A 12,858-nucleotide genomic window follows, 5' to 3' on the forward strand; every position below is an offset into this window, starting at 1 on the left:
AGGTCACCGGGAGTGTGTCAGTATTTACAGTGGATCCCCGGAAGTGTCAGTATTTACAGGAGGTCACCGGGAGTGTTTCAGTATTTACAATGTATCCCCGAGAGTGTGTCAAGTATTTATAGGTTATCCCCGGGAGTGTGTCAGTATTTACAGGGGTTCCCCGGGAGTGTGTCAGTATTTACAGGGGTTCCCCGGGAGTGTGTCAGTATTTACAGGAGGTTTCCCGGGAGTGTGTCAGTATTTACAGGAGGTTTCCCGGGTGTGTGTCAGTATTTACAGGGGTTCCCTTGGAGTGTGTCAGTATTTACTGGGGTTCCCCGGGTGTGTGTCAGTATTTACAGGAGGTTCCCCGGGTGTGTGTCAGTATTTACAGGGGTTCCCTTGGAGTGTGTCAGTATTTACAGGGGTTCCCCGGGTGTGTGTCAGTATTTACAGGAGGTCCCCGGGAGTGTGTCAGTCTTTACAGGGGGTCCCCGGGGAGTGTGTCAGTATTTACAGGAGATCCCCGGGTGTGTGTCAGTATTTACAGGGTGTCTCCGGGTGTGTGTCAGTATTTACAGGAGGTCCCCGGGAGTATGTCAGTATTTACAAGGAAGTTTGACAAGCACTAGTTGCAAGCGCTACATAAAAGCCCTGTAATTCTGAATTGAAAGGGTTACATCCATTGAGGCTGGATGGAGCATACGTGTCTCTCATTGCTTGCCCTGTGATTGGCGAGCTCCAGTCCTGCCCACCTTTGCTTTGTGTTTAAATAGGACGATGTCTGCTCCAAGCTCTCGACATGCTGAATAACTGAATCCGGACGTTGGACTGGGACATGACTGCTGTCGGTGCGTGATGGATGGCTTCTACAAGCACGGGCTCCTGCTGTCAGTCCTGGTTGCATGGATTCAGGCAGGAGCCGGGCAGGTAACGGAGATTTTAACTCGCCACTAAATAGAGAGCTTGTTTACCTTGCACATTCGCTGAAAGCGATGCAAAAACATCAGGGCTTCAATAGAAAATAAAAGCTCCTCAAAATACTTTGTCATTTCAATCTAGGTCTTTTCTTGAATATTTTATGTCGTATTAATATAGAAATTTTAATAATATGGAAATATAAATTTTTATTTTTCCTGGTCATATGAATTATGACCTCCTGTCAAGGTACAACTATTTTTATAATCCTGTCAAGGTACACCCTGGGGTTATTAATATTTTTGTTCTGGATTCACTAGGAATATGCGTCTGTGCTCTACATTAATTACAGAATATTATCGGTAAAGGCAAATTGTCTTCCCTGTTTTAATTTCCACCTCCACTCAGTTTCCCCACTCCCACCTGGTCTCCCTGAAGGTTGAGCACGGTTCCACAAGCTTCCTCCGCACCCACGGGTCGGCTGGCTGTTCGACTGTGGAAGCATCGCGGTTCTGAGCCTCGCGCGGGATCCGAGCCGCCGGAGAGGCATCGGGAGCAAGTGGCCCCAGAAGTTCGCAGAACAGACCGTGGGCAGTGGAACCCGCGATTTTCCCGGTGCATATGGCTTGGTCAAACCCTCGGCAACCGCTGTCAGCTGGCGAGAAAAGAGTGCCTGGTGAATACTGCCATGTAAATCAAACGATAGGAAATAAAGACTTGCATTTCTATAGCGCCTTTCACGGCCACCGGACATCCCCAAAGCGCTTTACAGCCAATGAAGTACTTTTGGAGTGCAGTCACTGTTGTAATGTGGCAAACGCGGCAGCCAATTTGCGCACAGCAAGCTCCCACAAACAACAATGTAATTATAACCCGATAATTTGTTATGTTGATTGAGGGATAAATATTGGCCCAGGACACCGGGGATAACTCCCCTGCTCTTCTTCAAAATAGTGCCATGGGATCTTTTACGTCCACCTGAGAGCAGACGTGGCAGCGGTTTAACGTTTCATCTGAAAGACCGCCCATACGACAGTGCGGCGCCCCCTCAGTACCGCCCCTCCGACAGTGCGGCGCTCCCTCAGTACCGCCCCTCCGACAGTGCGGCGCTCCCTCAGTACTGCCCCTCCGACAGTGCAGCACTCCCTCAGTACTGCCCCTCCGACAGTGCAGCACTCCCTCAGTACTGCCCCTCCGACAGTGCAGCACTCCCTCAGTACCGCCCCTCCGACAGTGCGGCGCTCCCTCAGTACCGCCCCTCCGACAGTGCAGCGCTCCCTCAGTACCGCCCCTCCGACAGTGCGGCGCTCCCTCAGTACCGCCCCTCCGACAGTGCAGCGCTCCCTCAGTACTGCCCCTCCGACAGTGCGGTGCTCCCTCAGTACTGCCCCTCCGACAGTGCGGCGCTCCCTCAGTACTGCCCCTCCGACAGTGCGGCGCTCCCTCAGTACTGCCCCTCCGACAGTGCGGCACTCCCTCAGTATCGCCTCTCCGACAGTGCGGCGCTCCCTCAGTACTGCCCCTCCGACAGTGCAGCACTCCCTCAGTACTGCCCCTCCGGTGCGGCGCTCCCTCAGTACCGCCCCTCCGACAGTGCAGCACTCCCTCAGTACTGCCCCTCCGACAGTGTCAGCCTAGATTTTTGTGTTGAAGTCTCTGGACTGGGTCTTGAACCCACGAGAGAGGGAGAGAGGGAGAGAGGGAGAGAGGGAGAGAGGATTTTCTACTCCACCCCGTTCCATCGCTGGAAAACCTCTCCAATTTTCATTCCAAGGAATCTCTTTGCTTCTCTCTCTCCCAGTGCTTCTCTCTCGCACCCAGAGCTGAGGCCAGTGCACATTATAAACGCAAGAACAGTATGTTCACCAAAGCCTGTCTGTGGCTCACCCACTGTTCCCAGTCGGCCCAACTGATCCGGGCCGGTGTTTATGCTCCACACGAGCCTCCTGCTGCTCTGTTTACTTCACCCAACGCTATCAATATATCCTTCTATTCCTTCCTCCCGCGTGTGTTTATCCAGCTTTCCCTTAAATGCATCTTTACTTTTCGCCTCAACCATTCCCTGTGGCGGCGAGTTCCACATTCTCACCGCTGTCTGGGTAAAGAGCTTTCTCCTGAATATTGGGTTTATCAGTGACCGTCTTCTACCGATGGCCCCGAGTTCTGGTCTCCCCCACAAGTGGAAACATCTTCTCTATTAAACCCTTTCATAATTTTAAAGGCGCGGGGTCGGTGAGGGGCCGGTGAGGGGTCGGTGAGGGGTCGGTGAGGGGTCGGTGAGGGGCCGGTGAGGGGCCGGTGAGGGGTCGGTGAGGGGTCGGTGAGGGGTCGGTGCGGACCGGTGAGGGGGCGGTGAGGGGTCGGTGCGGGGCGGGTGAGGGGTCGGTGCGGGGCGGGTGAGGGGTCGGTGAGGGGTCGGTGAGGGGTCGGTGAGGGGTCGGTGAGGGGCCGGTGAGGGGTCGGTGAGGGGTCGGTGAGGGGCCGGTGAGGGGCCGGTGAGGGGCCGGTGAGGGGTCGGTGAGGGGCCGGTGAGGGGCCGGTGAGGGGCCGGTGAGGGGTCGGTGAGGGGTCGGTGAGGGGTCGGTGCGGACCGGTGAGGGGGCGGTGAGGGGTCGGTGAGGGGTCGGTGAGGGGTCGGTGCGGGGCTGGTGAGGGGCCGGTGAGGGGTCGGTGCGGGGCTGGTGAGGGGCCGGTGAGGGGTCGGTGAGGGGTCGGTGAGGGGTCGGTGAGGGGCCGGCGAGGGGCCGGTGCGGGATCGGTGCGGGGCGGGTGAGGGGCGGGTGAGGGGCCGGCGAGGGGTCGGTGCGGGGTCGGTGAGGGGTCGGTGAGGGGCCGGTGAGGGTTCGGTGAGGGGTCGGTGAGGGGTCGGCGAGGGGTCGGCGAGGGGCCGGTGAGGGGTCGGTGCGGGGTCGGTGAGGGGTCGGTGAGGGGCCGGTGAGGGTTCGGTGAGGGGTCGGTGAGGGGTCGGTGAGGGGCCGGTGAGGGCCGGTGAGGGGCCGGTGAGGGGCCGGTGACGGGTCGGTGCGGGCCGGTGAGGGGCCGGTGAGGGGCTGGTGAGGGGTCGGTGCGGGGCCGGTGAGGGGCCAGTAAGGGGTCGGTGCGGGGCCAGTAAGGGGCCGGTGAGGGGTCGGTGAGGGGCCGGTGAGGGGTCGGTGCGGGGTCGGTGAGGGGTCGGTGAGGGGCTGGTGAGGGGCTGGTGAGGGGTCGGTGCGGGGTCGGTGCGGGCCGATGAGGGGTCGGTGAGGGGCCGGTGAGGGGTCGGTGAGGGGCCGGTGAGGGGTCGGTGCGGGGTCGGTGAGGGGTCGGTGCGGGGCTGGTGAGGGGCTGGTGAGGGGTCGGTGCGGGGCCGGTGAGGGGTCGGTGCGGGGTCGGTGCGGGCCGATGAGGGGTCGGTGAGGGGCCGGTGAGGGGTCGGTGAGGGGCCGGTGAGGGGTCGGTGCGGGCCGACGAGGGGCCGGCATGGGCCGGTGAGGGGCCGGTGAGGGGCCGGTGAGGGGCCGGCATGGGCCGGTGAGGGGCCGGTGAGGGGCCGGTGAGGGGTCGGTGCGGGCCGACGAGGGGCCGGCATGGGCCGGTGAGGGGCCGGTGAGGGGCCGGTGAGGGGCCGGTGAGGGGCCAGAGAGGGGCCGGTGAGGGGTCGGTGCGGGCCGACGAGGGGCCGGCATGGGCCGGTGAGGGGCCGGTGAGGGGCCGGAGAGGGGCCGGTGAGGGGCCGGAGAGGGGCCGGTGAGGGGCCGGTGAGGGGTCGGTGCGGGCCGACGAGGGGCCGGCATGGGCTGGTGAGGAGTCGGGGTGCACGGCGATGTCACCATTGCCAGGTGTGCGCCAGCCCTTGGCGCAAACTGCAAATCGCCCCCAAAAATCTCGGGGGGCCAATTTCACCACAGGCACCAGCGCCACCCGGCAAAAAGGCAATTGCACAACGTTAGCGCCTACCCGCGGCACCAATGGGAGGCAAAAAATGGGCCATTTCGACCCCAAAGTGTGTTTAACTAACTTGATCGGGTTTTTTGATGAGGTAACCAAGAGAGTTGATGAGGGCAATGCGGTTGATGTGGTGTGCATGGATTTCCAAAAGGTGTTCGACAAAGTGCCACATAATAGGCTTGCCAGTAAAGTTGAAGCCCATGGAATAAAAGGGCCAGTGGCAGTATGGATACGGGATTGGCTCAGTGACAGGAAACAGAGAGTAGAGGTGAACGGTTGTTTCTCGGACTGGAGGAAGGTATACAGTGGTGTTCCCCAGGGGTCAGTACTGGGACCACTGCTTTTCCTGATGTATATTAATGACTTGGCCTTGGGTGTACTGGGCACAGTATCAAAATTTGCAGATGACACAAAACTTGGACGTATAGTGAACAGTGAGGAGGATGGTGATAGATTTCCAGAAAACATAGACAGGCTGGTGGAATGGACAGGCACGTGGCAGATGAAACTTAATGCAGAAAATTTCAAAGTGATACATTCTCTCCTTGTTCTTCCTACCAAAGTGTAAGAACATAAGAAATAGGAGCAGGAATCGGCCATTCGGCCCCTCGAGCCTGCTCCGCCATTCAATAAGATCATGGCTGATCCGATCATGGACTCAGCTCCACTTCCCTGCTCGCTCCCCATCACCCTTGACTCCCTTATCGTTCAAAAATCTGTCTATCTCCGCCTTAAATATATTCAATGACCCAGCCTCCACAGCTCTCTGGGGCAGAGAATTCCACAGATTTACAACCCTCTGAGAGAAGAAATTCCTCCTCATCTGTTTTAAATGGGCGACCCCTTATTCTGAGTCTATGCCCCCTAGTTCTAGATTCCACCCACGAGGGGAAACATCCTCTCTGCATCTACCCTGTCAAACCCCTTAGAATCTTATATGTTTCAATAAGATCACCTCTTGTTCTTCTGAACTCCAATGAGTATAGGCCCAACCTGCTCAACCTTTCTTTATAAGTCAACCCCTTCATCTCAGGAATCAACCTAATGAACTTTCTCTGAACAGCCTCCAGTGCAAGTATATCCTTCCTTAAATACGGAGACCAATACTGTACGCAGTACTCCAGGTGTGGCCTCACCAATACCCTGTACAGTTGTAGCAGGACTTCTCTGCTTTTATACTCTATCCCCCTTGCAATAAAGGGCAAGATTCCATTTGCCTTCCTGGTTACTTGCTGTACCTGCATGCTAACTTCTTGTGTTTCATGCACAAGAAGGACTCCCATGTCCCTCTGTACTGCAGCATTTTATAATCTCTCTCCATTTAAATAATTTGCTTTTTTATTTTTTCTGCCAAAGTGGATAATGTCACATTTTCCCACATTAAACTCCATCTGTCAAATATTTGCCCACTCACCTGTCTATTTCCCTTTGCAGATTTTTTGCGTCCTCCTCACAACTTACTTTCCCACCCATCTTTATATCATCAGCAAGCTTGGCTACCTTACACTCTGTCCCTTCATCCAAGTCATTAATATAGATTGTAAATAGTTGAGGACCCAGCACTGATCCCGTGGCACCCGACTAGTTACCGATTGGCAACTGGAAAATGACCCATTTATCCTGACTTTCTGGTTTTCTGTTAGTTAGCCAATTCTCTATCCATGCTAATATATTGCCCCCAACCCCGTGAGCTTTTATCTTGTGCAGTAACCTCTTATGTGGGACCTTATCGAATGCCTTCTGGAAATCCAAATACACGACATCCACTGGTTCCCCCTTGTCCACCCTGCTCGTTACATCCTCAAACATGATTTCCCTTTCATAAAACCATGCTGACTCTGCCTGACTGAATTTTGATTTTCCAAATGTCCTGCTACTGCTTCCTTAATAATGGACTCCAGCATTTTCCCAACGACAGATGTTAGGCTAACTGGTCTATAGTTTCCTGCTTTCTGTCTCCCTCCTCTTTTTTTTAAATAGGGGCATTACATTTGCAGTTTTCCAATCTGCTGGGACCGCCCCAGAAACCAGGGAATTTGGTAGATTGCAACCAATGCATCTACTGTTTCTGCAGCCACTTCTTTTAAGATATTAGGATGCAGGCCATTAGGTCCAGGGACTTGTCCACCTTTAGTCCCATTATTTTACTGAGTACTTTTTCTTTAGTGATAGGGATTGTTTTAAGTGTCTTCTACCGTGAACAAAACATTTGTTCAAAGTCTCTGTCATTTCCCTGTTCCCCATTATTAATCCCCCAGTCTCATTCTCTAAGGAGACCAACATTTACTTTAGCTACCCTCTTCCTTTTTATATACCTGTAGAAACTCTTGCTATCTGTTTTATATATATATATCTTGCTAGTTTATTCTCATAATCCATCTTCTCTATTATTTTTTTAGTTGTCCTTTGCTGGTTTTTAAAAATTTCCCAATCCTCTGGCCTCCCACTGTTCTTCGCAACATTGTATGCCATTGTTTTCAATTCGATACCATCCTTTACTTCCTTAGTTAGCCACGATGGTTCTCCCTTCTCTTAAAGTCTTTCCCTCTCGCTGGAATATATTTTTGTTGAGTTATGAAATATCTCCTTAAATGTCTGCCACTGCTCATCAACCGTCCCATACTTTAATCTATTTTCCCAGTCCACTTTAGCCAACTCTACCTTCATACCTTTTGTACGCGCCTTTATTTAAGATCAGGAGAATGGTTTGAGACCCAACTTTCTCACCCTCCAACTGAATTTGAAATTCAACCATGCTATGATCACTCTTTCCTAGAGGATCCTTTACTATGAGATCATTTATTAATCCTGTCTCATTACACAGTACCAGACCTAAGATAGCCTGCTCGCTGGTTGGTTGCACAATGTACCGTTCAAGGAAATCCTCGCGGATACACTCTATGAACTCTTCCTCCAGGCTACCTTGGCCAATTTGATTTGTCCAATCAAGATGAAGATTAAAATTTCCCATGATTATTGCCATTCCTTTATTACAAGCCTCCATTATTTCTTGATTTATACTCCGTCCAACAATGTAGCTACTGTTTGGGGGCCTATAAACTATGCCTACAAGGGACTTCTTCCCTTTATTATTCCTTATCTCTACCCAAACTGATTTTACATCTTGATCTTCTGACCCAATATCATTCCTCATTACTGCACTGATTCCATCCTTTATTGACAGAGATACCTCACCTCCTTTTCCTTTCTGTCTGTCCTTCCGAATTGTCAAATACCCCTGAATATTCAGCTCCCTGCCTTGCAACCACGTCTCTGTAATGGTTATCAGATCATACCTATTTATATCTGTGATGTCAACTCATCTATCTTGTGACGAATGCTGTGTGCATTTAAAGAGCTTTTAATTTTGTCTCTTTACCATTTTTCCCTGCTTTGATCCCACTTTCTGAGGCAATATAAATTAACGGGTACAATTCCAATGGGGATGCATGAACAGAGAGATCTGGGGGTATATGTGCATAAATCATTGAAGGTGGCAGGGCAGGTTGAGAAAGTGTTTTTTTTTAAACTTACGGGATCCTGGGCTTCATAAATAGAGGCATAGAGTACAAAAACAAGTTAGTTGTGATGAATCTTTATAAAAACACTGGCTCGGCCTCAACTGGAGTATTGTGTCCAATTCTGGGCACCACACTTTAGGAAGGATGTGAAGGCCTTGGAAAGGGTACAGAAAATATTTACAAGAATGGTTCCAGGGATGAGGAACTTCAGTTATGCTGATAAAGCAGAGAGGGTTGAGAGGAGATTTAAGAGGTGTTCAAAATCAGGAAGGGTCGAGACAGAGTAGATAGAAACTATTCCCATTTGCGGAAGGGTCGAGAACCAGAGGACACAGGTTTAAGGTGATTGGCAGAAGACCCAAAGGCGACATGAGGAAAAACTTTTTCAAGCAGGCAGCGATCTGGAATGCACGGCCTGAAAGGGTGGTGGAGGCCTTAGACAAATTCGTGAGAATTAGACAAATACGTGAGAAATTTGTTTTGCAGGGCTACGGGGAAAGGGCAGAGGAGTGGGACTAGCTGAAGTGCTCTTGCAGAGAGCTGGCACAGGCTTGACGGGCTGAATGGCCTCCTGTGCCATTACCAATTTATAATTCTTTGATTCTATGTGGTATAGGTGTAATGTAAACCTGTAATTACCATGTCTAACCACCTGGTTAGACATGGCATTCTGAGGTCTGCAATAAAGAACTATGGTGACACTTTGAGCTTGTAGTATCTAGTCTGACACTTTATTCAAGACATAACAATAGATATTTAGTTAGCCCGTGCACGAGGTGGTCTAAGCAGCTCCTCAACTTGCGCTAATATCTCTTAATCGTTAGTTTGTGCTATGGATCGGGAGGTTTGGACAGGGCTGTTGTTGGGAGATTTGCCTGATTGGAAGCAACACAGAAACAGGAAGAGGCCATTCAGTCCTTCGAGCATGTTGCGCCATTCAATTAGATCATGGCTGATCTACCCGCCTTGGTTCTGTAACCCTTAATGCCTTTATTGAACAAAATCCTATCGCTCTGTTTTGAAATTGACCCTCAGCCTCGACAGCTTTTCAGGGGGAAAGAGTTCAAGATTTCCTCTGCCCTGTGTGTGAAGAGCTACTTCCTGACCTCACCCCGAATGGTCTAGCTCTAATTTCAAGGTAATGCCCCCATTTTCTGGACTCTCCCACCAGAGTGCTGCACTGTAGAAGGTTTTGTTTCAGATGAGATAGAAATTTACAGCACGGAAGGAGGCCATTTCTGCTTGTCGTGTCCGTGCCAGCCAATCAAGAGCCATCCAGCCTAAGCCCACTTTCCAGCTCTTGGTCCGTAGCCCTGTAGGTTAGGCACTTCAAGTGCACATCCAAGTACTTTTTAAATGTGGTGAGGGCTTCTGCCTCTACCACCCTTTCAGGCAGTGAGTTCTAGACCCCCACCACCCTCTGGGTGAAAACATCAATCCTCAAATCCCCTCTAAACCTTCTACCAATTGCTTTAAATGCATGCCCCCTGGTTATTGACCCCTCTGCTGAGGGAAATAGGTCTTTCTTATCCACTCTACCTCGACCCCCTCATAATGTCAAAAATAAAGGCCCCATCTGCTCTCATGTTGTCCTGGTGCCAATATTTATCTCAATCAACACCACAAAAAACAGATGATCTGATCATTTATCTCATTGGTGTTTCTGGGAGCTTGCTGTGCACAATTTCCCGCCTATTAAGGATATCCTTCAGTACCTCCTTCTCTCTGGACCTATTGTCCCCTAGTCCAATCGGAAGGTTATTTGTGTCTTCCTTTGTGAAGACAGAACCAAAGCATTTGTTCAATTGGTCTGCCATTTCTTTATTCCCCATTATAAATTCACCTGAATCCGACTGCAAGGGACCTACGTTTGTCTTCACTAATCTTTTTCTCTTCACATATTTATAGAAGCTTTTGCAGTCAGTTTTTATGTTCCCTGCAAGTTTCCTCTTGTACTCTATTTTCCCCCTCTTAAATAAACCCTTAGTCTTCCTCTGTTGAATTCTAAATTTCTCCCAGTCCTCAGGTTTGTTGCTTTTTCTAGCCAAATTATATGCCTCTTCCTTGGCTTTAACATTATCCTTAATTTCCCTTGTTAGCCATGGTTGAACCATCTTCCCCATTTTATTTTTACTCTAGACAGGGATGTACAATTGCTGAAGTTCATCCATGTGATCTTTAAGTATGATTTGCCAGTCTATTCTAGCCAATTCACACCTCATACCATCGAAGTTACCTTTCCTTATGTTCAGGACCCTAGTTTCCGAATTAACTGTGTCGCCCTCCATCTTAATAAAGAATTCTACCATATTATGGTCACTCTTCCCCAAGGCGCCTTGCACAACAAGATTGCTAATTAGCCCCTTCTCATTACACATCACCCAGTCCAGGATGGCCAGCTCTCTAGTTGGTTCCTCGACATATTGGTCTGGAAAACCATCCCTAATACACTCCAGGAAATCCTCCTCCACCGCATTGCTACCAGTTTGGTTAGCCCAATCTATATGTAGATTAAAGTCGCCCATGATAACTGCTGCACCTTTATTGCACACATCCCTTATTTCTTGTTTGATGCTGTCCCCACCCTCACTGCTACTGTTTGGTGGTCTGTACACAACTCCCACTAGCGTTTTCTGCCCTTTGGAGTTCCACAGCTCCACCCATACCGATTCCACATCATCTAGACTAATGTCCCTCCTTACTATTGCATTAATTTCCTCTTTAACCAGCAACGCCACCCCGCCTCCTTTTCCTTTCTGTCTATCCTTCCTAAATGCTGAATACCCTTGGATGTTGAGTTCTCAGCCTTGGTCACCCTGGAGCCATATCTCCGTGATGCCAATGACATCGTACCCGTAAACTGCTATCTGCGCAGTTAATTCGTCCACCTTATTCCGAATACTCCTCGCATTGAGCCACAGAGCCTTCAGGCTTGTCTTTCTAACACATTTTGCCCCTTGAAAATTTTGGTGTAATGTGGCCCTTTTTGTTTTTTGCCTTGGGTTTCTCTGCCCTCCACTTTTACTATTCTCCTTTCTATCTTTTGCTTCTGACTCCATTTTATTTCGCTCTGTCTCCCTGCATAGGTTCCCATCCCCCTGTCATATTAGTTTAACTCCTCCCCAACAGCACTAGCAAACACTCCTCCTAGGACATTGGTTCCGGTCCTGCCCAGGTGCAGAATGTCCAGTTTGTACTGGTCCCACCTCCCCCAGAACCGGTTCCAATGTCCCAGGAATTTGAATCCCTCCCTTCTACACCACTGCTCAAGCCATGTATTCATTTCAGCTATCCTGCGATTCAAGGAGAAAGTTGAGCAAGAACTCAAAAGACTAGAAACTGAGATCAATAAGATGAAGTCTTCTATTTTTCATACACTGATGAACTGTCAGTCACAGCTGAAGAGATTGGTAGAGCAACCAAACCTGACCCAGTTATGTCTAAGGTGCATGATTACATAGCAAATGGCTGGCCAAACCAGATATTCATCCATACTTTGTTCGTACGATTGAATTATGAGTGGATAAAGATTGTATCATGTGGGGTGCAAGATTGTTTGTCTGCCTGACTCGGAGTATGACTTAAATTCTGACCTTCTCTTGGACTTGATTTTAGTACATCTGATGCAGGATTGGCTACTGGTACTCTACTTGTAACAAGACTATCTGACTCATCGGAAATAATTGAATCATTCCAACATTCAGCAGCTTCCACATTTGTAGGTAAAACATGATCAATGTGAGCAAACCTAACCTTTCCATGATCAAACATCTTGGCCAAATATGTGCGAGGACCACATATCTTCACTACTATTCCTGGTAACCACTTCAACCATTTATGGTGACGGTTCATCACTCAAACCTTCTAATTCAATGTCATACTTCTCTCTCTTAATCTACCTGTATCATGATTCTCTTTCTGTCTTCATTGTTTCTCTTCTGCTGACCGCCAAGTTTGGCTTTAAGAACGAGAACCTGGTTCGTGGCTGTCGTCTGAGAAACAACACTACTGGTGTTCTACCAGTAGTTGTATGAGGAGTATTTCGAAAAGTAATAAATTTGTGGTCTAACGACAACTGCCATTTCTTTGGATTTGGATCCAGCATTTGCTTGATGAGGGCACATTTTACAATTTGTACTGTGTGCTCTGCTGCACCATTTGAAGCAGGGTGATATGGTGGAACTTTGGTATGTTTCACACTGCTTCTGCTTGTGAACTGTGCAAATTATTCTGAACAAAATTGTGGCCCGATATCAGACACAATTTCTTTTGGGAGGCCATATGAAGAAAACAATCTTCACAAATTGTAGTGTTTTATTTGTATTTTTTTTGCATTGGAAACACCTCTACCCACTTCAAATGGCTATCAATCACAATGAACACTTGCTAATATTCTAGCTCAGCAAAATCCATATGTAACCTTTGCTGCACCCTGGGAGGCCATTTCCATGGCTGTAATGGTACTGATGGTGGTTTCTTGCTTACCGTTTGACATGTTGTATACTGACTAACT

General features: G+C 49.6%; 1 protein-coding gene across 2 annotated transcripts in view; it reads left to right on the top strand.

Moving 5' to 3' along the window:
- Nucleotides 1-794: 794 nt before the first annotated feature.
- The window catches only part of gpx3 (glutathione peroxidase 3), a 77,523-nt gene continuing 65,459 nt past the window's right edge, over nt 795-12,858 (top strand). For both annotated transcript variants that reach the window (XR_011592980.1, XM_070878001.1), the window contains exon 1: nt 795-909. Coding sequence is in view for 1 of the 2 variants with exons in the window: in XM_070878001.1 (XP_070734102.1) it covers nt 838-909 (72 nt within the window). In the remaining variant the exon portion in view is untranslated. The remainder of the gene's footprint in view (nt 910-12,858) is intronic.

This window comes from Pristiophorus japonicus, chromosome 4 (genome assembly GCF_044704955.1).
Source record: "Pristiophorus japonicus isolate sPriJap1 chromosome 4, sPriJap1.hap1, whole genome shotgun sequence".
NCBI classification, from domain to species: Eukaryota; Metazoa; Chordata; class Chondrichthyes; family Pristiophoridae; genus Pristiophorus; species Pristiophorus japonicus.